The following is a 26,016-nucleotide window of genomic DNA, read 5'->3' as shown; positions in this document are numbered from 1 at the left end:
AAGCAATCTCGGGGTTCATAGTGTGAATGATTATCCTGCGACAAGCCATCCTACTACAGCAGACTCCGGCTATTCCAACATACCTGAAGCACAGAAAAATGACCTTAGGCCTCCTGCATATATGTGACATTTGTCTTGGTCTTCTTGTGGGACCAGTGGGAGCAGGACTGTCTCTCATTCTGTTACCTGCTTTGGGGACCCTTTCTTCTGACCAGGTTTGCTCATCCAGTCTTAATGGGAGAGGAGTTGCCTAGTCTCACTAATATGCCATGACTGGTTGTCATCCATGGGAGGCCTACCCCTTTCTGAAGAGAAATGGAGGAGGAATGGATGGGGGATTGAGAGGAAGATGGAAGGTGGAGGGAAGGTGGAGGGAAGGGACTAGGAGGAAAGGAAGGAGGAGAAAGTATGGTTAAGATGTAAAAAAAAATAAAAAACAAAAATTATCTGTCATGTTTTATGTTCTTTTTAACTGTTGTTTTATTCATATTTATACTTGTCTATGAAGAAAGACAAATGCACAATAAAGGCTATGATTGGCAATAAAAAACAAATAAGTTCAAGTTTTAAAAACCCTCTGATGTGTTGATCATGATTGTTAAGTTGGGAGCATAGACCCCAGCCCCTCGCATCTATCCCAGCCCCCAGGTCTGAGAGTTGTATTAGTCTGGACTCCAAATCTCAGCATGCCAGGTCCTGATCCCACCCTGGGGGGTGTCAGGACCACTCCCACAGGGTACTTAAGTGAACTCCCAAAAGAGGAGCATGTGGTCTCTTTTTCTTCCTCCTGGTGGTTGCTTTTGTGGTCTCCCTGTTCCCCCTAGGGGCCACCCAAGGGTGCAGGAATCCCACTAAACCTGAATATCTTTTAATTTGGCTTGTTTTGATTTGGCTTGATTGGGATTTTGTGTTGGCAGAGAGCTCGCATTAGGAAAAATTCTTAACAATGATGATAACAGTTACCAAGTAATGAAGGCCATTCTTACTAAAACTATCAACTGTCAATTATGGTTTAAATAAACGCTGATTGGCCAGTAGCCAGGCAGGAAGTAGAGGCAGGACAAACAGACAGGAAGTAGAGGCAGGGCAATGAGAACAGGAGTATTCTGGGAAGAAGTAAGCTTCCTCCACAATAGCTAGGAGGATTTCTGGACAGAGAAGATGCTGGGAAGAAGAAGGTAGAGAAGCCAGGAGATGCAGAGCAAGCAGAATAGGCAATAAGAAGATGAAGTAATAAAGTCACAAGGCAGAAAGTAAATTAATAGAAATGGGTTAATTTAAGTTATAAGAGCTAGTTAGAAACAAACTTAAGCTAAGGCTGAGTTTTCATAATTAATAATAATAAGTCTCTGTGTCATTTACTGGGGAGCTGCCGGTCCTGAGGAGAAAGTCTGAATATGCTCAAATCACTATAATACAGCCATTTTATGAACATGCATCTTACGAAAAGACATAAGCCAGGCATAGTCACATATAATGCCAAAATTCAGGAAGCTGAGGCAAGTACTCATACTATGCAGCTACCTGCCTTCTATCCAGACCAAGAGTTGAGCAAGCAGTTTCAGTGTGGTGGTTTGAATATCAACAGCCCCCATAGGTTCATATATTTAAATGCTTAGGTATCAGGGAGTAGCTCTCTTTGAGAAAGACTAGGTGTGGCTTTGGAGGAAGAGTGTCACTGGGGGTAGACTTTGGGGTTTCAAAAGCCGACACGAGGCCCAGTGTTACTCTCTGCCTACAGATCATAATACAGTCCTCAGCCACTGCTCCAGAGCCTGCCCGCATGCAGCCATGCCATGATGATAGTGGACTTAACCTTTAAAATGGTAAGCCCTCAGTTAAATGCTTTCTCTTATTAGAATTGCCTTGGCCACGGTGTCTCTTCACAGCGATAGAACAGTCGCTAAGGCATCTAGTAAGGGAGCAAGGTGGTGAGAACATTTAGGCTGTCTTCAATATAAGAAACCTCAAGTGAACAGCGGCTTCCTAATGTTCTAATGCCTAATGTAATAACCAATGGTGTCACAACCCTAGGACCTCAGGGCATCAGCTTGACGGAAATATACAGCATGCTAATGCATATCCATGAGCTACTATGTGGATTAAATAGTAGCCAGATGGCTGGAGAAACATTAGGGCTAAGTATATTGGGCAGGACAGTTCCAGAAGAAACTAGAATTTGAATCTATGTAAGGAAGATCTCATCAGTGGAGAGAGGTGTTGTCCAGTTGGCTCAAGGCTGGGAAAGAATAGTGACAGAAAAATTAATCCCCGCCCGTCAGCTGAGACATCCTTCCCTTCCCTTGGATGTCAGAAAGGGGCCTTCAGCCTCAGACTCAAAATTATACTACTAACTCTGGACTTGGTTCCAAGTCCTTTTGACTTGGAATGAGCCCCACTACCAATTGTCCCCATTATCTGCTTGTTAGACAAGCTCATGTTAGACTTAACCTCCATGATTACAAGAGCCAATTTCCTTTAAAAAAAAAAAAATCCCCCAACACCTTTATGTTTCTAGCTCAGTCTCTTCAATTCTTCAATTGACCTCATGTCCTTAGCCAGATTTCTGTTGACCATCAGTCTTTGTATGAAACTTATCATGCTTTCTTTCTTAATTACTCTGGACCATCTGGCAGTCTTTAATGCCAGCTGCCCTAATTGCTTTCTCTTGCTGCGATAAACACTGACCAAAACCAATTTGGGGAGGAAAGAGTTTATTTAAGGTAAACCAAGAACTGAAGCGGAAACCATGGAGGAACACTGCCTACTGGCTTGTTCCCAGGCTCAAGTTCAGCTACCATTTTTTTTTCTTTTTGGTTTTTCAAGACTGGGTGTCTTTATAGCTTTGGAGCCTGCCCTGGAACTAGCTCTTGTAGACCAGGCTGGCCTCGAACTCACAGAGATCCTCCTGCCTCTGCTACCATTCTTACATACCCTAGGCTCACCTGCCTAGCAATGGCACCACCCACGGTGGGCTGGACCCTCCTACATCAATTAGTAATCAGGAAAATGCCCCGCAGATATACCCACAGGCCAACCTGGCAGAGACAATTCCTCAGTTTCGGTTCTCTCTTCCTAGGTGTGAGCTGAGGACAGAAGCCAAGGATAACACCAGTTGGAAACGTGTCAGTCTATCCCACATCTGGATTGTTCTGCACATCACCTAGCATCATCTGATCCACTACAGGCTTTACCAAGCCTTCCCTCAACCACAGTGTTAGCTAAGATGGACTGTGGCTTATTTTGTTCATTTCAATAGCCTCTGGATCTTAATGTCTCAAGATCACGAAGTCTTCAGCCATTCGGTTTTAAAATCTACTCACACTCGGGCAGTAAGAAAAATAAAATTTATTGAGAGTTCCAAAGGAACTTCATGGAGAAGGAAGAAGTACAGACAAGATAAAGGGGAGAGAAAGCCGGCAGGAAGTAAGCACTTCTATCTGGTGAGGCGGGACAGTCACTGACTTTATTTTCTCTGCATGTAAGATGCATTCTGGAAAGGGCTTTCTCTACTGAAGACCCCAACACAGCATTCCCAGCCTCCCACATCTCCCTAGAGCAGTGGTTCTCAACATTCCTAATGCTGCAGCCCTTTGATACAGTTCCTCATGGTGACTCCAATCAGAAAATGATTTCATTACTATCTGTAACTGTAATTTTGCTACTGTTCTGAATCTTAATGTGAAAATTTTTTGAGACAGAAGTTTGCCAAAGGGTGTGAGACCCACAGGTTGAGAACCAAATTGTTCTGACCTAGAAGAACAATTTCATGGTAAATCTGAATTTGTAGACACAGCCTGAGTCGGATATACCAGCCCTGGCCCAGGCACCATGGCTACAGGAATAGATGGCATAGGAATAGATAACAATATCTGCCAGCAAATGGGGTTCAGTTTCTCAGGGGTACTTTGTTCAAAGATAACACTATTCAACGGTCATTTATTAACGTTAGGCATATTCAAACTTTTTTTAAATGTTTAACTTAGAAGTATCCCACCGAGAAAACTACTCCATTTTAATAACCTCATTCGAGGGAGTCTTTAATGGTTGGCAGAATTCATTTCACTTCAGTCAGTGGAGTTTCTCACCATCCCATTTGACACTGATTCCTTAAAAATTTAACAGCACAGGCATTTGAGAAATCTGACTCAAAACAAACAAACCTTCTCATATGTTTAAGTCTGAGTTAAATAATAAATTAAACATAAATGAATTCTCAACAATATTTCATTATTTTTGCATCCATGGTAAACCATCAAAAACTTCCCAACTAAGCAGCACAAGTCTAAGAATTCATTAGGCATTTGACTCCTAAGGCCAACATTACATATTGAAATATGTCAATTATGTTAAAACACTTCATATAGCAAGTAATAGTTTTAATGAATATAAAAACAACCCCTAAATTGGGTGTGGTAGCACACATCTTTAATCCCAACATTTGGGAGGCAGAGGTATGGATCTCTGTGAGTTTAAGGCCAGCCTGGTGACAGAGTGAGTTCCAGGACAGCCAGGGATAACCAGAGAAAGCCTGTCTCAAAAAAACAAAACAAACAAAACCTCCTGAACATAACTGCACTGAGGATTGTGGGAATGTTTCCTAGTCGTAAGGGTTTGTGATCACTATAGACATTACACAAGAGTTGCAGCAGTCTCAAAGGGATCGAGTCCCCAGTGGGCGAGCCCAGAGTAGGGATGATAAGGAACTCAAGCTTGGGGAACTGAGTGACTTGAACTAATTCACTGTTAAAAGAGAATGATCTGACACTTAGACGGTTGTGACGAGAACAAATGAAGCAATAGCCAGGAAATCCTCCAGAGCTGCACAGGGACAGCAGCTCCAGGTAGAATCCTAACTGTAGTGCAAACCTTGCACACTTAGGAAGACTTACTTAAATGGTTGTGCTTAAGTCAACCCTTTCGACCTTAAAGCACAAGCTCTCATTTGTGACAAATGTAACTACTCAAAAAGGCAAACTCCAGGTTCACACAAGACACCACACTGTAGAACTGATTCAGCGCACCAAAGGGAACCTATACACCCTACAGTTGAACATAAACACCAGAACATTCCAGGCATATCCCCACTTCCGCCTTAAGGAATCTAAGTTTATAAAACTGAGATTATGAGCACTCATCACAAGATCTTTCCCCAAGTGCTCCTTCAGCTCAGGATGCCGTCACCAAACACATACTAACCTAAGTAGGGTAGCTGAAGAAGGGGGGGGGGGGGAAGTAATGGCTGTGAACCAGTATGCTGGTCACAAGTCACTGACTGGCCATCCGGAATTGACACACCTCAGAAAGTCAAGAAGAAGAAAAGAATCTTTTTATAAAAAAATAAGGTTTACAATGAACTTCAAAACCACAATTTTTCAAAGCAAACTGCTCCTATTTAAGGCTCAGACCCACAACATAAAGAACAGAGAAAAATAAGAGCAGGTACAGGAAAGAGAACTGTTCTGGAGGGCCACACACACAGACCCACTCGGAACATATGCACAGGCTGACGGGCCGTTCCCGTGAGGGCAGGACAGCCTTCTCACAGTCTGAGGCAGGTGAAGCTGGAGGGAAGGCAGCACATTAGGAGGGACTGGTTCAGTCAGATTGCTCTGGACTTTGTCCTGATAAGCGGACTAAAGACAACACCGTGAAGGGCACACTCCATAGGTGAGCAAGGACTACAACACACCAACTATGCTTCCAGGAGAAAAGTCTCTGATCCGCCACACTTGGAAGACAGTCCCACAGCAGCTGGGGAGAATGTGTGACTCAGGACTTCAAAGATTACAGCAAAAGGGACCAAAGTTCTCAGGGGCACTGCATACAGAGAAAGAGGTTCTGCTGTTGCTGTTTGTTCTTGATATTTCCCAGGCTAGAAGTAGAAACAAAAACAAAAACCAAGATACTGTTCCCTTGGAAGGACTCTGCCCCACGAGGCCCCACAGCAACCAAGGTTTGATTCCATTAAAATCAGTATCAACTCATCCAGGGTCGACAGACACTGTGACCGAAACACCTAAGATCTTCCAGCAGAAGACGCCACAAAATCAATCAAATTAATACATGGAAAACCATGTCTTCAAACAGGTACTTATTTCCCAATTATAATTAATCCAGTCTCTTCCATAAAACTGTAAATTATCTCTTTGAATGTCTTGAAGATGCCGTCTTCTTAGCGATTAAGAGTCAAACAACTCCCAGTTAGGAGCTCTTGTCCGCGTCAGCGTGCTGACAGGGTGACTCTGTTGTCTTCTCCTCTGGGAGTTCAGCAGGCACGTGCTCTGCCACAGGGGCGCTGTCGTTCCTCGTCATGGTGGCAAACAGCATGTCCATCATCCCCAAGGTTTCCAGGAGTTCTCTTTGGTAATCGATTTCTTTTTCTACGAGTCCTTGAAGTACTATGAACTTTTTATCAACTATGGGTGACTGGCCAATCACAGGCAGATATATATCTACAAAGGGACAGAAAGTACATTAACTAGAAACATTTTCTGGAGGTGAAATCAGTATTTTGAAACAGTATGATGCTAAATATAAAGACAGTGAATACCAGTATTATTAATAATTAAGTTGTAATTTATAGGAAGCATAACAATCCATCTAATTAAATGCATTTTGAAAAGAAATAATTATATAAAATACAGAGTATGGGGCCTTATTTTCATTTTCATGTTAAAAACTACATGACTGGGGGCTGGGGAGAGTGCTTGCTTTGCAAGCAGTTAAGATCTGAATTTGATTCCCAGAACCCATAGAAAAGACAAGAAAAAGAAGCTGGACACCTGGCATACAACTGGAACCAAGCCCTGGGGAGGTAGAGACAGAAAGGCCCAAGGCTGGCTGGCCACCAGCTGAGCTCTACTGAGCTTCAGGATCAGGGACAGAACCTGTCTCAGAAAAACAGATGGAGAGAGACGGAGGAAGCCCCAGGATGCCGACATGTGGCAAACCTGGAACAGAGTATTAGGGTCAGGGCTGCAAGAAGGAATGGAGCACATGAAAAGGCATGTGGGCACCAGAGTGAGTCCCAGGCAGGACCAAGGGAAATCCAGAAACACTGAACTTTAGATCTGTAAATGAAACAAAGGACCCAGAAGCAGACAAGGTGAATCCTCCTCATTGTGGCTTTCAGCAAGAGAGAAAAAGACCGCTTCAGTGGGCTCCAGTCACACAACCCGGCCCTCTAATGTGGCAAACATGTCCTAGGTTGCTTCTACTTGTCATGGGAAGGAACCATCTTACACTACTAATCTCTTCTAGCCAGGGGCCAGGAGCCTCTGCATTTTCTCATTTCCAAACCCCAAAGGTCTCTCTACTCTACTGGATAAGACAGTAGCCATCACAAAAATCCATATGGACTTTGGGAAATGGTTGTGACTTGGATACTACACCAGGGACAAGGACTAAGCTAAAAGATGAAAAGCTAAAAGCACCCTCTACTTTTGCTGCAGCTGAGAGCTGCAAGTGAGAGAATAACAGACCAATCCATGGGAGTGCAAGGGAGGAAGGGGCTGTGGCGAGACTGGCCCGGCCAGAGCACTCAGCATCACTCAGTGGTAGTGCAGATGCCGCTGGCACGAGTCCGCTTGGCCTGACTGTTTTCTACATTCTGAGCCCCAGACTACACAGAAAGGCAGCCCCTGCGTGGTGTTTCCCACGCCCACACTGCTACTGGTAGAGTCCCTCTGATGTGAAGTGGTACCCAGCCTCGTGGTCCCTAGCTCATGCGGGCGGCTTGAGGGTAGACACTGCATAACCCACAGTGCTGAGGCTGCCCGCAGGAACTCAGCCCAGCACAGTCACCCCCCATCTCCTCGGCAGGAAGAGATGGCTGCCCCCATTGTTCTGTACTACCCTGCTCCACTTCCTTCTCCCTCACTAGGGTTGCTCACTTATATCCTAAGTACTTCTTCTCCGATTCTGCTGCTTCTCTTCCCTTTCACTAACTTCCACTGTTTATTTTTACCTTGGCTGAGCTTTAAATTCCTGCCTAACCTATCACACCCTCGGGCCTCACACTTCCCTCCTTCCTGGGGGTACAGTTGTTCTCGGGTGGTTTGCTACATGTAAATATGGGTTTGGCTTTCAGCCACTGCTGCAGGCTGCTTTCTTTCCTGTGTGTAGAAGGCAGAGATGTGAAGCAAAGATCTCCCTCCATACAGACTCAGCAGCGATTCCATCCCAAGATGTGCGGTCACAACGGAGAACAGAATACTAGCGGAGCGAGCAGTGTGCGTCCTCCACAGGGCACTAACTCCTCATCAGGTGGCCCTCAGCTACCGAGAGAGCTGAATACCTAACAAAGACAATGACCTCAAAGAGGCAACCATGGAACAGATGAAGGAAGGAAACAGCCAGACCAATGACACTGACAAGGAATTCCTCAGAGAGACTCTGAGGAAAAGCCAAATGGAAACCTTGGATATGAAAGATTCAATAAATCAAATCACAGTGGAAAACATTTGGATTAAGTCAAGCAAGAGAAGATGGGAGATGGTGGGTTGAGGTATTATCACATCCATCATACATACTGTCAACAACCAAAGCAAATACAGTCACAGCTTTCAAGAGCTTTGGGGCATGACAATGGAAAAAAATCTAAGAGTCTTCGCTGTAGAAGCACACAGAATCTAGGCAATGAAATTGAAGCAGTAAATTTCAAAATCCAGGGAAAGATACAGCCATCCAAATACAGGGGCACTCAAACCCTAAACTCACATCCCCAGAGGAGAACCCTCTGTGTCACACTACAGCCAGCATGGAACAGAACAGCACAGACAGCAGGACCAAGTTACTCACGGAGGTGAGCTCAGCACTAGAACATTAGCCCTTTTCAGAAAAGAAAGGGCAACAGGAAGTGATGTCAATCCTAAGAGGAATAACTACCAACCAAGAGAATTACATCCAGTGAAGCCACCTTTAAAACTGACGGAGAGGGTAGACTAGAGCAAACCATGGCCACTAAGCCAGGATAAGGAACACGACGCTGAAGGAAAGAGAATCACAGGATCTTGAGAAAATATGCATCAAGAGAAAACAGATGAGGTTTTCAATCCAATAAACCAGCAAATCAAAGATGAATGGACAAGGAAGAAAAGAACAAAGATCAGGTAGGGGAACACAAGAATCGTATAGGAATTAGCACACACCTCTCAGTTCTAACCCCAAATACAAACTCTGGCTTTCCTTCTCCAGTTGAAGCATGCAAAGTCGCTGTGCATAGTGGTGCATGCCTATAATGTCAGCAATTGGGGCACACACCTGCCCATACACACCTTCATATAAGCCATAAGAATGTAAAAATCCACCACCATTGCCGGGCGGTGGTGGCGCATGCCTTTAATCCTAGCACTCGGGAGGCAGAGGCAGGCGGATCTCTGTGAGTTCGAGACCAGCCTGGTCTACAAGAGCTAGTTCCAGGACAGGCTCCAAAACCACAGAGAAACCCTGTCTCGAAAAATCAAAAAAAAAAAAAAAAAAAAAAAAAACCATCACCATTATAGATGTTCATGGGAAAAAACTTTCTTAAACTGTAATTATCCTAGTTCAACCAATTCAAATCTGCCACTGTAACATCTTACTACATTTTAATTGCACCTGTACCCCTAGGTTTTCTGTTTCAGGTTCTTTAATTTTTTTTTCCAATGCTGAGGCTCAAGCTCGAGTGCCTGGACGTGCTTGCAGATGTTCTGCTGCTGAGCTCTCAGGCCCGCACCTCGGCCTTCCCAGCATGCTGGATGTCTCTGCATGCTGGATGACTCTGCATGCTGGATGTCTCTGAATGCTGGATGTCTCTCTCACAACTACTCACCAATGATTATCTCAGCAGCGCGAATCAAAACAGGGGCAAATCTCGGCTGAGACAGATTCCTACAAAGCAAAACTTGCGATTAATGAATCTTGCAAGGCTTGTCCCTGGTGCTCAAGCTGGCTTTTGGGAAACTGTTCCCCATGCTGAGTTGCCTCGCCCAGCCTTGATGCATGGGGAGGAGCTTGGTCCTGCCTCAACTTGATGCTTTGTTGACTCCCATGGGAGACTGAGGAGGAGTGGAAGGGGGAGGGGAGGTGAACAAGAGAAGAGGAAGGAGGAGAAACTGTGGTTGGAATGTAAAATAAATGAAACAATTCAATTAATAATAAAAATAGATAAATTAAAAAAGAAAAACATCCCTAAAACAAACTTTAATTGTTCCACCAGTTCTCTGTGAAGAGCAAACTAAAAGTAGGTGTCTCTCACTGGGTAATAATGAGGACTTCAGCCACAAAACCCACGTCAAGCATACCTTATCAAAAAGTTCAGAACCCGGGTAATCTCCTTCTCATCCCGACCTGCAAGAGCATTGGCAAGGACTCCTCTCCGATTCAATTCCTTTATGATGGAAACTGTAACCTCGGGCGTCTTTATTACACAATTAGGCTAGAAAATGTTTAGAGTAAGTACAGTCAAAAGGACAGACAAGAGAAAGATCACTACCCTGCACTAAACTACCAAGCTTATCTTCACAATCCCAAGTCATGGTAAATCAAACCCATCCAGGACATGAATGGTTCCCCCACGTCCTTTCCCCTTTTTTCTGACAGGGTCTTACTTTACAAGCCACAGTAGGCCTTGAACTTTATTTTGTAGCCCAGCTTGACCTCAAACATGTGATTTGCCTACCTCAGCCTCCCAAGTGCTAGGATTAGGCAAGAGCTATAATACCAGAGACTATTTTTGTTTTGTTTTGTTTTGTTTGAGACAGGGTTTCTCTGTATAGTCCTGGCTGTCCTGGAGCTCACTCTATAGATCAGGCTGGCCTTGAACTAGAGGTGCGCCTGCCTCTGGCTCCTGAGTGCTGGGATTAAAGGCATGCACCACCACCACTCAGGTAGAAGGATTCTCCAAGAGTTCCTCACTAGCTAAGCATGGCAGCGTACACTGACGGTCTCAATGCCAGGAAGAAAACCAAGGGGATCCTGAGGGCTCATTGGCCATCCATCCAGCCACCTAGTGAGCTCCCAGTTCAGTAACAGACCCTGCCTCGGATAGACTTTTTATCACCTGACACAAGCCAGGGTCATCTGGGAAGAGAGACCGTTGGTTGAAAAATGCCGCCATTAAACTGGCCTATGGACAAGACTGGGAGTATATTCTTGATGTGGGTGCCCAACTCTCTGTGGTGGTGCCACCCCTGGCAGGTGGTTCTGGGTTGTTCAACAAAGCAGGCTAAGAAAGCCATGAAGAACAAGCCAGTAAGCAGTGCTCCTCCACGGTCTCACTTCAGTTCTTGCTTCCAGGTCTCTCTGCCTTGAGATCCTGTCCTGACTTCTGAACCTCCTGAGGCAGTGTAAACTCTTTTCCTGCCCAGGCTGCTTTGGTCTCGTTCTTTACACAGCAAAGGAAGCAAACTAAGATACATATGATCTCAAGATGGACAACAATTGAGGCAAACACCTAGCATTGACCTCTGGCCTTCCCACATGCATATACATGGACCCTGCCCCCACACACAAGCAAAATTAAAACCTAGTTAAGTGAAAAGAACATGTTTCTCACTTACCTCAAGGACTCTGTCAAGTGCCTTTGATATTCGGAAACTTTTCAGGTCCCTGTCATACCATTCTAGGTGCTTCTTTGCTGGTCTGTTGATCATGATGTCATCCTGAATAAAAAAAAGCAAATGTATAGAGGAAGAAAATTACTATCTATACAGTTCCATTAAAATAAATGTTTTCCATTAGAGCTGGCTCTGGCGATAGGAGTGAGGGGGACCCAGATCTGAGGGCCCAAGAGCAGGAGAGCTTGCTACAGCTCCTTGCTGTAGGCTGCATCGGGTGAGCTGGCCAAGGCAGTGTCGGAGAGCTCATCTGGGTATGAGGGAATGCTAGCGAGCTGACCAACCCAGCTACCGCCCATGCCTAGAACCAGGCTTACAAGTTGGCCCACCCCAGCATCCACCAAATCTATAAACTGTTGGAGCATGTGAAGGGGATGAACCTACAGAACCTACAGCACGATCTCCATGACATAGAACAACAAGATATCCAAGAGGAGTCCCAAAGAGAGCCCATTAATGATAGTGCAGCAGAAACCAGAGGCCTCGGGCCAGATCAATGACTCGTGCCAATGAACACTTGCAAGTAAAGACAAACTGACTAAACGGTAACTGTGTGTCTCAACTGGCCACACTACAAGTTCCATGACAAGATTCTCCTTTTCTTGTTTTTGTTTTGTTTGGTTTTCTTTTAAATTTGGTTTTGTTTTGGGGGAGGCTGCAAGAGCAGGGGACAGGGAGGTAAGTAGGATCAGAGTGCATGATGGGAAATCCACAAATAATCAATAAAAGTAAAATATATATAAATAAAAATAAATGTTTTTACAATAAAGTGAAGCATTTTAAAGTCAGGATATTTTTACAATACACAAAAAATAATGTTCCTGTGTAATAATAACAATAATCATCATAATCATAATCCAAATGATACACTTTGCCATGTTAATGTGCTCTTATGATGTTTAGCTTATATATATGTAAGTGGTTCTATTCTGAGCAAACTTACTCAGAAAAAAAAAAGATGAATAAGCAGGCAGTATGACTGCATATAAAGAGAAGAAAACAAACTGGAGACTCAGATCTAGAAGTCACAACTCTGGTGACCTCCTTGCCCACCTGAACTTGACAATTCAGTCCCTCTCCAGTCCTAGGAAGACATTACAGCCACATGCGGTTTAGAGGACAAATCCGACACTATTCTGATGATGGTAAAGCACTGTATTAGTTCATGATTTGGGATATTAAGTAGGTAGTCCCTACTCCCCATTATTCTTCAATAATGTACTATAGCGATCTGGAACCCACTTTGATGAAAAAGAAGCAAAAGAATTATAAATTATAAAAGTATTATAAATCATACTTTTTTTTTTTTTTTTTTTTTTTTGGTTTTTCGAGACAGGGTTTCTCTGTGGCTTTGGAGCCTATCCTGGAACTAGCTCTTGTAGACCAGGCTGGTCTCGAACTCACAGAGATCCGCCTGCCTCTGCCTCCCGAGTGCTGGGATTAAAGGCGTGCGCCACCACCGCCCGGCTATAAATCATACTTTGTAGTAAATTCCAGGAATTGGTGAAAGTGACCTTTCTAAGAAATGTCAATATTTTAGAAATAATAAAAATACATACTTACCTGTTGCTTCATGTAAATCTTTCCTTTAATAAAGGTTCGATAAGCAGGCCTCCTTCTCGGGAGAGACTCCTTCTTTGACTCTGACTTCCGGTGTTTAACGCTCAGTATTCCATTGGCCATCCCCACAACTATCGTCTCATCTTCATGCTAATGGTAAGCAGAAAAACCAGTCTATTTTTAACCAACATTTTATAGTACCTTTGACTCAAAACAGCATTTATACCATGTCTGCTACTTCTTACCCACAGTTCCAGTCAATGAAGACACTCCTAACAATGATCTACCCAAAATGTTATCGCAAAACCACCGTCAGGACGGACCTTCTCACCCTCCACAGCACTGCCAGTGAAGCGCAGGGATGAGAGTGCTGACGTCAGCTGACGTAATAGGATGCTGCTGACCCCTTGACAAGTGTCAAGTAAGTGTCTATGTACTCGGAGTAGAAAAAGGGCTACACAGGGGCATGACTCTCGTAAGCTGACTCCCCCACAGAGCTTCTCTTTACTTTTCCTCTCCAGCTTGGACTTCCCATGTAACATTTCAGGTATCTTCTGGCCCAAATGTGACTCCTCATGAAACCTAACAGTGAACATTCCAGAAAGCACAGTGCTCACTCAGCTGCTCCTGCCCTCTCTGCCATTCCTGGGCTTTGTAACACCTTGAGTTTGTTGAAGGAAGAGTTAACATCGTCCTAGTCCAGCCTCGACGTTACCATGACAGCAGTCAGTGCCACCAAGTGGGAATTCACGCAGTTATCAGAAAACATCACATCCTAGCAACTGTCTTGACTCAAACAACTAATGTGCTTTATTAGATCCAAAGGTAACCCCAAAGATTCCACTTTACTTTTACTTCATGGGCATGGTGTGTAACTTGAAAAGAGCTGAAAGTACGTACAGAAAGTGCCAGACTCAAGATGGAAGCTGTGTAGTCAAAGCTGTGGACGACCTTGTAGGAAGTTGTGCTGTAGACCTTGACTTTCCTGGTGAGAAAGAGAAATTCTGTCACATCACCTCAGAAATGAGTGAAAACACCAAGTTTCTGGGTTTTTTGGTTTTCATTTTTGTTTTTTCTGAGACAGGGTTTCTCTGTGTAGCTTTGGAGCCTGTCCTGGAACTCGCTCTGTAGACCAGGGTGGCCTTGAACTCACAGAGACCTGCCTGCCTCTGCCTCCCGAGTGCTGAGGTTAATGGTGTGCACCACCATCATCTAACTCCAAGTTTCTATATAAATACAAAAATTTATACAGTCAAACTGGATGCTTGCTGTTAATCCCAGCATGTGGGAGGCAGAAGCAGGAGGATCTCTGTAAGTTCAAGGCCACCCAGGTCTACAGAGCTAGTTCCAGAATACCTAGGGCTACAGAGAAACCCTGCCTTGAAAAATAAATAAATGAATAAATAATAAAATTTATACAGTCGAGAAAAACACTGATGTAATACTAATTGCAAAGTACTTCATCACCAAGTTCCTTGAAAAGCTAACTATATTCCATCACTAGCCAGGTTTGAGTAAAAACGAACTAGGAGTTTATAAAAGAAACCAAAAGACAGACCATAAGCCAATGTCATCTGAAGATAAGCCACAGGAATAAAACAAAGGATCAATGAATGTGCACAGTAAGCCACAAGGCAGGCTTCCAAGGCCAGCACAGCCCTCTGCTGGTACAGAAGTAGCATCCCTGGCTCTTCCCCTGAACTGCAGTAACACTGTATGTCTGTTCCTAACAGCAGGGAAGAAGTGGCAGCCTGGAGACAAAATGACTAACAGTAAAAAAGGAAACCCTACAGCTTGTCAGTACTTGTCACAGGTGGCACTGCACCCGACGTGTAGCTACAGAAAAGGAGGTACATTTTAAAACCATAGAAATGTTTATATAATATTATATTATGGTGTATATTTTAGAGACAAAATTCACTTCTAGCATCTTACTAAGTAAACTGATTACATGTTGAAAGACAGTTCATATATTATGCATTTTACTTTCACGTTAGATAATGGACTACATAAAATATGTTAGTAAAAGAAATTTTTTGTAAGACATGCAGTGTTATTGCTGTGCAGGGGAGGAGCCAGGGATGCTGCTTCTGTACCAGCTGAGGGCTGTGCTGGCCTTGGAAGCCTGCCTTGTGGCTTACTGTGCACATTCATTGTTTTGTTTTCGAGACAGCGTTTTTCTGTGTAGCCTGGCTGTCTTGGAACTCGCTCTGCAGACCAAGCTTACCTCGAACTCAAAGAGATCCACCTGCCTCTGCCTCCCGAATACTGGGATTGAAGGCGTGCACCACGATGCCTGACTTTATTTTAATGTCTTTTAATGTGGCTACTAAAGCATTTAAACTTACATATGCAGTCTGCATTATGAGTTTGTTCGACAACAGTTTTAGAACATCAAAAGTAGAATACTTAAATTGACTATTTAGATGACTTTTCAGGGCTAGGGACAGAATGAAGGGCCTTGCACAAGCTAGGTAAGTGCTCTAAAAATCATGGTACTCACACCACATTAATGCATAGAAATATTCACAGGACATTTGAAATTTTGTTTTGTTTTTGAGGCAGGGTCTCTCTGTAGCTCTAGCTGTCCTGGAACTCACCACATAGACCATGTTGGCCTTGAACTCATATTGATCCACCTGTCTCTGCTTCCCAAAAGCTGGGATTAAAAGCCTATCACTACTCCCAGCTGTAGTTTTATATTTTAAAGAATGTAACCCAGAATGAAATATATCCTCGAATAAAAATTTCAAAATACATATGTATATATAAAATGACTTTAAAAGAAACTATAGGAAAATAAATTATTTCAAAAGATCAGTGTTCAAGTGCGTAAGCAATATTGTTCTAGTGTATAAGCTAAAGCAAGAGATAATTTATTTCTGGGGGAATATAAGTAGTTATATGTAAATAAAAGATCAAACTATTTCAAAGCAATAGACTTTTATCCTTTATGAAAACCATTAGAACATTTTTTAACCGCAAATACTGCTAAAAATAACTCGATTTCTCAAGCAGTAAGTGCTAACAATGACACACAAGAAAACCAGAATGCTACCTGTCCAGTGAGCCGGAGAGCAACCTCTGTCCAGAGCTGCTCAGACACAAGCATGTCACAGTCTTATGATGATTCTTCAAGGACACGAGCAACTGTCCTCCTTTTAACATGTCCCAGACTTTGACGTAACGACCGCCTGTGGAAAGAAGTAACCGCTTGTGTGATATTCTGCCTACATGCTCAGGATGATGGAGCTCTGAGGAGCACCCTCCCTGGAGCTAGGTAAAGCTTCCGGAGCCAGACTTCACACCCCGACCCCACCTGCCGCTGTGAGTGGTGCTTGGTGGAAATCCCTACTCACAGAAGCGTTAGCATGGCTAAGTTACTGCTTATTTAAGGTCCAGCAGAAAAAAATAGGGAACTGAAAATATTCCAAGTAAAGCACAATAAATTTGCTGAGGAGAATGCTGGGCCTATGAGATGGTTCAGTGGGTAAAGGCCCTTCCCGCCAAGCCTGATCCCTGGGACCCACACGGTAGGAGGCGGCGGGCTCATCAGTTGTCCTTTGAACACCACTCATGTACAGATGTACACATGTACACAAACACACACATACGTACACACTAAAAAAATTTAAGGACTACTGTACAGCCATGGAAATTAATAATATAGATACTGCTTCCTAAAAATTTCATGAACCCCCACAAAGACTCAGTAATCTACTCTAAGAATCAAAAAAGGTAATAAAAGGTAACTTAATCTTATGATTTAAAAATATTATTTTAGGAGCTGGAGAGATGGCTCAGCAGTTGAGTACCTGCTGCTCTTTCAGAGGACCTGGGTTCAGTTCCCAGCACCCACATGGTGGCTCACAACCATCCATAAATCCAGTTCCAGAGAATCTGACACCCTCTTCTGAACTTCGAGGACACTGAGTGATGTGGTACACAGACATACACATAAAATAAGTTGTAAATACTTTCAATAAAACACCAAGTATAGTGGGGTGGTGGTGGCACATGCCTTTAATCCCAGCAATACAGAGGCAGAGACAGGTGAATCTCTGAGAGTTCGAGAACAGCCATGGCTACACAGAGAAGGCTTGCCTCAAAAAAAAATAAAAATAAAAAATAAAAAAGGAAGGAAGGAAGGAAGGGAGAAGGAGAAGGAGAAGGAGAAGGAGAAGGAGAACAACAACAACAAGAAACAAAAAACAAAACTCATCAAGTAAAAGTCTAATAGGAGACGGTGGAAAAGGGTGTGTAGAGGCTCATCTACCCTAGTCAAGACTGGGCCTATGCTCAACTCAATGCCCACCTTCCCGTTTGAATGTGGCAACTTAGGAGCGCAGTTTGCAATCGCTCCTCTAATACAACCTCTCCTCAGGACGCCAGGATGTTAAGGGGCTGCCCAAGACACATAGCTGGTGGCACAGGTTACCACCTTCCCCGTTCAACTTGATTTTGTTTCCACTTCTCAAAACAAGAAAGAATTACGTCTGACAATGGCATAAAAATGTTTTAAGTCGAACAAGTATGAAAACATGTATAAAACAGATTTTTAAAATGAAGCTACAGAGGGCCAGGTAAATACATTCTTCAGATATCAACAGTTTTGCTTCATTGACAAATGAAAAGGTCAGACCACTTCTCCCATTATGACTATAAAAATTCACTTTAGTAAACACATCAAAACCCATCCAACTCCACTCTGTTGAAAAGCATCAAGCTCAGCCTATTTCATTCTATATCTGTCCTCTCCAGCATGTGTGCTGTTGGCTGGAGAGGAACTTGCCAGAGTTACAAGATTCCAGACCCACGGGAAGGCTGCCAAAGCTATGCTGCTTTCTTAGCTGGAATACCAGAAGGGGTAGAGAGCAGACTTGCGTGGTCAGATGGGACACATATATTATCTAGTAAATTCTCATCCCCAGGACTTAAAGCCTGCCACTCACCACGCTGCCTTGGATAAATTAGTTGATGCTTTCATTAGTCCCTTATTTCTTTTTGTTTTGTTTTGGTTTTTTGAGACAGGGTTTCTCTGTAGCTTCGGAGCCTGTCCTGAAACTCGTTCTGTAGACCAGGCTGGCCTTGAACTCACAGAAATCTGCCTGCTCCTGCTTCCCAAGTGCTGGGAATAAAGGCATGCACCACTACCACCCGACATTATTTCCTTAATTATAAAATAGAATGCTAACTACCAGGGAGGGCTGTCTAGCATTAGTGGTGACATGCAAACAGCAGACACTGCCAGTGTGGGGCAGAGGCGGGAAATGACAGTTCTGGCCCTTCCCACTGCCAATGTGGGGCAGATACAGGAAATGACAGTTCTCGGCCTTCCCACTTAGCTGCTGAACAAACACTGAGATATGAAATTCAAGAAACACCAACAATCGGGAGGCAGAGGCAGGCGGATCTCTGTGAGTTCGAGGCCAGCCTGGTCTACAAGAGCTAGTTCCAGGACAGGCTCTAAAAAAGCTTCAGAGAAACCCTGTCTCGAAAAACCAAAAAAAAAAAAAAAAAAAAAAAAAAAAAAAAACACAACACCAACAATCTACAAATGAAAACTCAAAAAGAAATATCTAATCTACTTGAGACCAACAACAGTGGTGAAAGCTATTTTGAGAAACGATACCTGAAGACACCAGAAGACCTCCAGAGGGGAAAAGCAGGACACTCTCCACTGGCTGCCCATGCTCGACACAGAGAACATTTTTATTTGTCCGGGCATCAAACATCTTCACAGTGTGGTCATATGACCCTGAAATATAAATGTTTGTAGTATGTGAATTTTGCTCTTTATAACAATATAAAAAGTTTGTCTATCCACATACTAAAACTAAAAGGAGAAAAACATTACATGAGATCTTTTGAAAATGCACACACAATTCATAAAGTCAGTACTTCCAAGCCTTCTGCTTCTACCGTTTCTAATTACACAGCACTATGTAATACTACACAGAATCTAACTCCTGTCACCATGTCATCATCTGAGAATCTGTACAGGCAGCTGCACAAACCGAGATCCACCTACATTGCTGTGGCTGTTGGGGCTCTAACAACCAGGGTACCGTGAGCTCACTACAACCCATTAGCTATGATGCTGCCAAGCAGCTGAAGGTATTCTCAAATGCATTTAGAGGGAACAAAACCCACTGTCAATAGAAGAAAGAGAAAAGAAAAAAGAATTGACTTTATTCAAAACCACATATATATTTTGTATGATGCTGAGAATTGAACCTAGGGTCTCATGCATACTAGGCAAGTGCTCCACCACTGACCCCCATCTATTAAAGAAAATTTAAATCCCTCCACCCTAAAAATTCTATAGCAATAAAGTAGAAGTGATTACCAACCTGTTACAAAAAGGTCTGGGTTCAGTTTGCTAGCACAGCCACACCTCACATAATCAGAATGCTCTTTGAATGTCAGAATTTCTTTGGAGTTTGGAATATCCCATAATTTAACTGTATAATCATCAGCTCCAGAGACCACATGATATTTGTCAGCTGTAAAATCTACCGTATGAACTGCTCTGCAAGATCAAAAGTTAACAGATTATAAAAAGGGGAAGAACTCCGCTGCTTGCATCTTCTAACAAGAAATGTTCCTTCCTAGGTTTAAAAAAAAACAAAGGAAACAGCAAAAAGAGCCCTGGGGCCAGCAAGATGCTCCCTGGGTCAAGGCACTTGCTGGCAGGCCTGACAGCCAGAGCTGTCTCTGGGACCACCATGATGGAAGGAGAGAAGCACTCCTGAATGTCCTCTGACCTCCACAGGCATGCGCACACCCAAACACACACAAGAAGTAAATAAACACTTAGTTTCAGAAAATAGAAAAGATTTATGAAAGAAAAAAATAAGAGAAAAATGGGTGTTTGTATGTAAATGTAATACTATGTTCCAAAGTGTGATACCATGTTACTATTAGGTTAGCAAGAATATTACGTAACAGGATACAGTCATTGGTGAAACACGGTTCTAAATGCTGCAACAAAGGTAATTTTTAAAAGTTTTTATTTATTTATTTATTTACTAATTTTACAGTATGATGTTTTATCTGCATGGGTGTCTGTGTGCTACATGCATGCCTGGTGCCCTCAGATGTCCTGGGACCGGGCTTATAGACAGTTGTGAGCCACCATGTGTGGTCTGGAAATTGAACCTCTGCAGAGCAGCAAGGCTCTTAGCCACTGAGCCACCTCTCCAGCTCTGCAAAGGTACACTTTTTAAAACATAACAAAGAGCTCTTTGAAAAGCCTTGAGAAAGACTAGCTATGAAGAGTTTCTGTTTTGAGTGTTTCAATGATGGGTACAAACATCCTGACAGTCTGCAATTTAAAAAAGAAAATAAAAAGAAACACTTCGATACTTTAAATCAACAGCAGATTTCAGCAATGACTCTAGTGGTCCTGAAACAAAAGTCAGAAACCTGAATTTATCAAGGGGCTAATACCAGAAATCAAAGAAAACAAAGGCAGCATGACTTCAGCTGAGAGGGTCTGAGCCAGCAGAGCCGACAGCATCACTGGAGCTGGAAGGCCGCTGTCAGACCAGAGGTTCCCATCTTCAGCTGGTCACAGGTCCCACTGAACCTCCTAGACAAGACCACTTTCTAAACACCACACACAACTCTACAGCAGTCACAAGCTCTAGGAACTGAATGGCAGAACTCAGGTTAAGTTCCTTCTCTGAGAAACCAGGAAATAAAGTACATATAGGCACAATCTTTGCACATCCATTATGTTTATCAAAAGCATGGGGCAGAGCGCTCAGGAGAAAAACAACAAATGAAAACAGAAACACATCAACTGGCTCTTACTTTGTATGGCCTTCAAACTGCCTGAGGGGAGCCCTCCCACTGATATCAAAAAGCTGAACAACACCATCTTCACTGCCAGCCACGAGCAACTGACCATCCTGTCGAAAAGTCGCACAGTATGCTGTGTCCTTAAAGCGGGAAAAGGTTTTTATGGGTTCTTGAGAGTACCGGCCATAAATGTGGATCTGTAAGACAAAAACAGCACTTCACTAGGAGGCCCAAGCTCAGGAGTAAATCACACACCAAGAATAAAGATGCTCACAGTTGTACTTACTCTCGTAGAAGCTGTGACTGCGTAGTTATATGGAGGCTGAGGAGAAAAGTGTACTTTGGACACTGCACCAAATTCCTTAATCTGAACAGGAGTCTTAACGAAAAACAAGAGAGTATTGGCAGAGTTAAAAATGCGGGCCATACTTAAGAATTATGCTATTTATGCTTAAGATCGTTTCCTTTTGTTCTGAGTACCAATTAGTGGGTTGTGTTTAGAAAAATATGAGGAAAAGAGGAAGGGTAAAGAGACAGGAAAGGGTGAAACAAAAACCATCCTGCTGCCCATCCCCAGACTATCCCTTTGACACTATGGAAGATAAACGCAGCTGGAGAGCCACATCCCACAGTCTCAGCGGCTGACTTTACTCCGATGCCCAAGAGAAAGAAGAGCTAAGCCTATATTTATCAACTATGATTCTACGTTAATAAAAAGATGACCAGACCATATAAACAGATCTACATCTTTCTGCACCCACTAACCCACCTTAGCAATCTCTGCATATAAGCAATAAATTTACCATCTATTTTTATAAAGAGACACCATAATTTACGGAGTCAATCCACGTCCAATGGACATAATTTTAAAGAATTCCAGTATTATATTGGATACATCAATAAATATTTTTACATGTCTTAGTAAACTTTTGAAAGTATGCTATGCTTTAAGCCATGAGTGCAAAGCAAAAACAATGTTTTTATAAAATCATGACAGCTACTGTCAATTCCCTCCATTTTTTTCAATTATCAATTATCAATATAAAAGAATTAACAGTATCTAAACTGTTATCTTATTTGGTTTTATCTTGTGGGTTTTTTTAATCTTATTTGTATTATTTGTATTTATGTGTACATGTTTATCTGCTCGTCTAAATGTGTGAAATGCATGCTGAGGTTAGAAAAAGATACTAAATTCCCTGGAACTGGAGTTCAGGGCAACTATAAGCTGCCCAATGTGCTGGGAACTGAACCCAGGTCCTCTGCAAAGGCAGCAAGTGCTCTTGATTTCACGTAGCTAAGATTACTCTCAACCTCCCTGAGTAACTAAGGATGACTCTGCCTCCACCTCTCAAGTGCTGGGATTACAGGCATGTACCACTAAATAGGTTTGTGCAAGGATGGAGAGCGAACCCAGGGCTTCATGCATGCCAGGCAAGCATTCTACTAACCGAGCTATAGCCGTTTTTAGTCTGTGAGTAAGGCTCAGTCTCTTTATATTTTTATTATTAGATTATATTTCATTTTCCACAAACCTCCTAGTTCTAAACTTTTTCTAGTTTTCTAGGTTCTCAACCTAAACAAAACTAAACAAAAAACATTCCAAGTCTTATTAGAAAGCATAGAGAAGCTAATTTCAGAGTAAGAAAAAGCAGGAAGGTCTAGAGTTTCATTTGCCATTACACACATGTCCTGTGTTAAGCATCTGCATGGTTAATATAATTAAGTGGTATGGACTTTTACATGAAGCACTAAGATAAAATAGATAACAAATTATCCACCTAAACTATTAGTTTTAGTTAACGGTTCTGCCAGCATAAGCTGGAGAAACTGACATAAACATATAAAGAAATGTCCATACTCCCTCCTCCCTCATTTCCTCTCGTACTTTACCCTATAATTGCTCCAGTACAGAGTGTCTTGGGTGATTTTTTCACCAAGTACAGGATATGTCTGAATCGCTACAGGTTTATAACCGGCCATGATTTCATATAGTTGAGCTGTTGTCCAGGGGTCAACAGTCTGGAACTGATGTCAGGATAACTGCAGGACTCTGGCTTATGCCTGGAAGAACATATTTTAAAGCACATATTGTTTATAAACATCCACATACAAGTATGAGTTTCCTTCCACTTTCTTCCAAAAGGCTGTGTGGAACTTCATAGATTAATGACCAGTAAATCATTTCATTGGAACCCTAGAAGAGAGAGACACTTGAAGAATATAGACCAGGGTACCACATCGCACCATCTGTACACATTGGCTGTATATGTATGTTCTCAAACCTCCAAGACCAGTCTGTAACTCTTGAGAAAAACTATGACTCAACCTTCCAAGAGTCAAACCAGAAAAGCATGCAGACCTAGAATACTCATCTCCTTGGCAAAAGAAATAATATAGAATTAGAAATATAGTTATCTCTACAGACTTGACTTCCTTAAAAAAATGTCAAGAAGGAAAACAAAGCTAATATTTTAGTGTAGACACTTACAATGAATTTAGAAATAATCTTCTGCATAAGCCATAAAATTAAATGTTAAAAGGTTTAAACTGTAGGATAGAAAACTGAAATAGAATAAACTCAAAATGGCAGAATAAGATTTAAAAAATGAATTCAAACTCTTTCTTTACATGCAATGACACCAAAGCATCTTCTGCAAAGTACCCAACTGAAGACAGCCACGTCTACCAGATGAATGGTTCCAGCGATGCTACTTTCCACCCACCCTGAAAAGCCTGTAAAGACGCCATCAGTAGCACCGAAATAAACAGTAAGACATGCTCTGACTGCTGTTTTGATGCAGCAAAGCAAACCAAGATTCAAGGGGAGAGCTTTTCTATTCAGTAAAACACCTACGATGTACAAGAGAGTATTCAAAACACTGGGAATGCCAGGACAATAAAGAGACATGATCTAAACCTTCAAATACCCGAAATGACTGGGCCTATCAGGAGTCTAGACTTAGCTTTCCTCCTCATTCCTAAGGCTCAAAGGAACATCAAGGTCTCATCCCTCAGCAACTTGTGTGCACGTGTGTGTGCAAAGCTAGAGTCTTTCTCTATGGTGCTGCACCTTATTTCTGAGACAGGATGAGGTCTCTCATTGAACATAAAACTCACCAGCTGACAATACTGCTGAGCGAGTGAGCCTGGTTAGCAAGTCTGGGGGGATCCTTCTGTCTCCGCCCCCCAGCACTGGGATTTTAGGCACACTCGAAGCCCTCCTTTTTACCTGGGTGCTCAGGATTTGACCCCAATATAATTCACTAAGACAACTCCCCAGCCCTTAATCTCTCAAATATTTCTAAATCTAAATTCCACTTAACCCGAGTTCAAACGTATTAATTCATGTCTTTTTGATTATGAAATAGAAGCAATGCCATTTGAAAGTCTCCTGGATTCCTGTATGCATCTTCCAAATAGTTACCTGTGTCGCTACAAATCTGATCACCGTCCAGAAAATGAAGCCCTAGCTTCTTAGCATGCAAGGTTCCGTTTGCTCTGGCCCTTTAAGCATCACCTCTTGCTATTACCAACTGTTTATAGTTCACTAAACTCAGCACTCACATTCCTTCTGACTTCAGCATGTGCTCTCGACCAGGAAGGACCATTCTCCATCCACCTCCTATTTAAGAACGCCACAGGAAATCAGACTGTCCTTCAGAAATCCCTCTCTGCCTTCTGAGACTGGGTGCTCTCTCCCATGATCCTTTTTGGTTCTATTTCTATAAGTGCGCATAGTCACATTGCATTGTAATAGCCTCTTTTTCCAGTTAAATAAAACAATATACTGGAAGTATTTGTTTGGAAAAATGCTCAAACAATGATCTTTTTAGAAGGCGGGTGGGAGCATCGTGCAAATTCCTATTGGAAAATATAAAATCAAAATCAATAGTGGTTTATAACAAGAACAAAGCTGTACAGCGGGCATTCAAAAATACTTTCCATCATGGGCAAGATGGTAAATATTTTAGACTTAGCCAATCAACAAGCAAATACATACATTTCATATAATATATATTAATATAGTTAATGACTTACAAGAAAAATTTACAGTGTTTACAGTAGGCTTCTCCAATAATCACAGATACAATCTTCGGTGTTGTTGTTGTTTGTGAAAGAGAGTAGAATTCTTTGAGGTCAAGGGCTACTTCATTTAATTCCAAGCCAAATCACTCTACATAGGGCAGGATGGTTTTTTTTTTTTTTTTTTTTTTTTTTAGTTCACTAGATACACAAAAAACGGCACTGGAACAGATCCAAGGAAGAGTACCTCATAAGTCTATTTTTTCAAGAAATAAAAGCATCTGGAGGAAAGAAGTGAAAAACAGCGGTGACCTGCTAGATTGCAAAAAATGAAGAACGGCGTTGGTGGGACGTGTGCGGGAACACTATGCAAACAAATAGCGAGATGTCATGACAACGAATGGAAGAAAACTGACTGGGCCCAAGCCAGAGCCTAAGAAAACTTGGGTTCACTGAACAACAGGCATTAATACAACACAAGGTGTTCAAATAAACTCTGTAAGCACACAGAGGAGGAAGCTGTTCAATTCCACCTGGAAAGAGTGTCCCAGTTCAGCGGGGTCTATGAGCATAACATGACACGATGGGCATCAAAGGAGCAGGGCGCAGGGCAGAGGGAGACGAATACCCAGCCATTCTCAAATCACTAGGACACAATTCTGTCCTTGGTTTTGGAAAAGAGCAGGTTACTCCAGGGACTGTCAGCGGTGGCTAGGAGAGCGACTACGGAGAAACAAAACCAGGGCGAAATTAAATCGCAAGGACCCTCGGAGGCAGGTAAATTCAGTAATCTGCGGAGCCTGGGCAGCATGTCCAGCATGTCAGAGACCACAGGGAGACCTGAGCAAGCCTGCGCCGCTACCGGGAACCACCATCGCCTACCTCTGCGGGGCCCCGCGGGTCTGTCGAGGCACCCCGATTCCCAGGACAACTCCCCTGACTTCGCCAGCTCCCTACAGGAGAGGGCTCTGAAGCACTTGCTCAAACTCACGCGGACGCTCCAGGAGCCGGAAACGCACAGGCG

General features: G+C 42.8%; 1 protein-coding gene across 2 annotated transcripts; it reads right to left on the bottom strand.

Annotated features, from left to right (window-relative positions):
* Positions 1-3,328: 3,328 nt before the first annotated feature.
* On the bottom strand, positions 3,329-26,009 carry Utp15 (UTP15 small subunit processome component). Of its 2 annotated transcripts, XM_038323693.1 has the most exons (14): positions 25,875-26,003; positions 25,008-25,143; positions 22,860-23,030; positions 21,253-21,345; positions 20,979-21,163; positions 19,514-19,692; positions 18,793-18,918; positions 16,219-16,354; positions 14,061-14,145; positions 13,164-13,310; positions 11,544-11,645; positions 10,287-10,420; positions 9,815-9,873; positions 3,329-6,455 (listed from the first exon to the last, which is right to left on the bottom strand). In XM_038323693.1, exons 3-14 carry the CDS (start codon positions 22,947-22,949, stop codon positions 6,205-6,207), a joined length of 1,587 nt encoding a protein of 528 aa, XP_038179621.1. In that variant the 5' UTR covers positions 22,950-23,030; positions 25,008-25,143; positions 25,875-26,003; the 3' UTR covers positions 3,329-6,204. The 2 variants fall into 2 exon arrangements, with proteins under 2 accessions (XP_038179621.1, XP_038179620.1); XM_038323692.1 differs by lacking the exon at positions 25,008-25,143 and having other exon boundaries at positions 25,875-26,009.
* Between the last annotated feature and the right edge of the window lie 7 nt (positions 26,010-26,016).

The sequence above is a fragment of the Arvicola amphibius genome, chromosome 3, assembly GCF_903992535.2.
Source record: "Arvicola amphibius chromosome 3, mArvAmp1.2, whole genome shotgun sequence".
In the NCBI taxonomy this organism is placed as follows: Eukaryota; Metazoa; Chordata; class Mammalia; order Rodentia; family Cricetidae; genus Arvicola; species Arvicola amphibius.
Note: the sequence above shows the minus strand (reverse complement) of the source record. Positions and strands in the feature narration are given on the sequence as shown.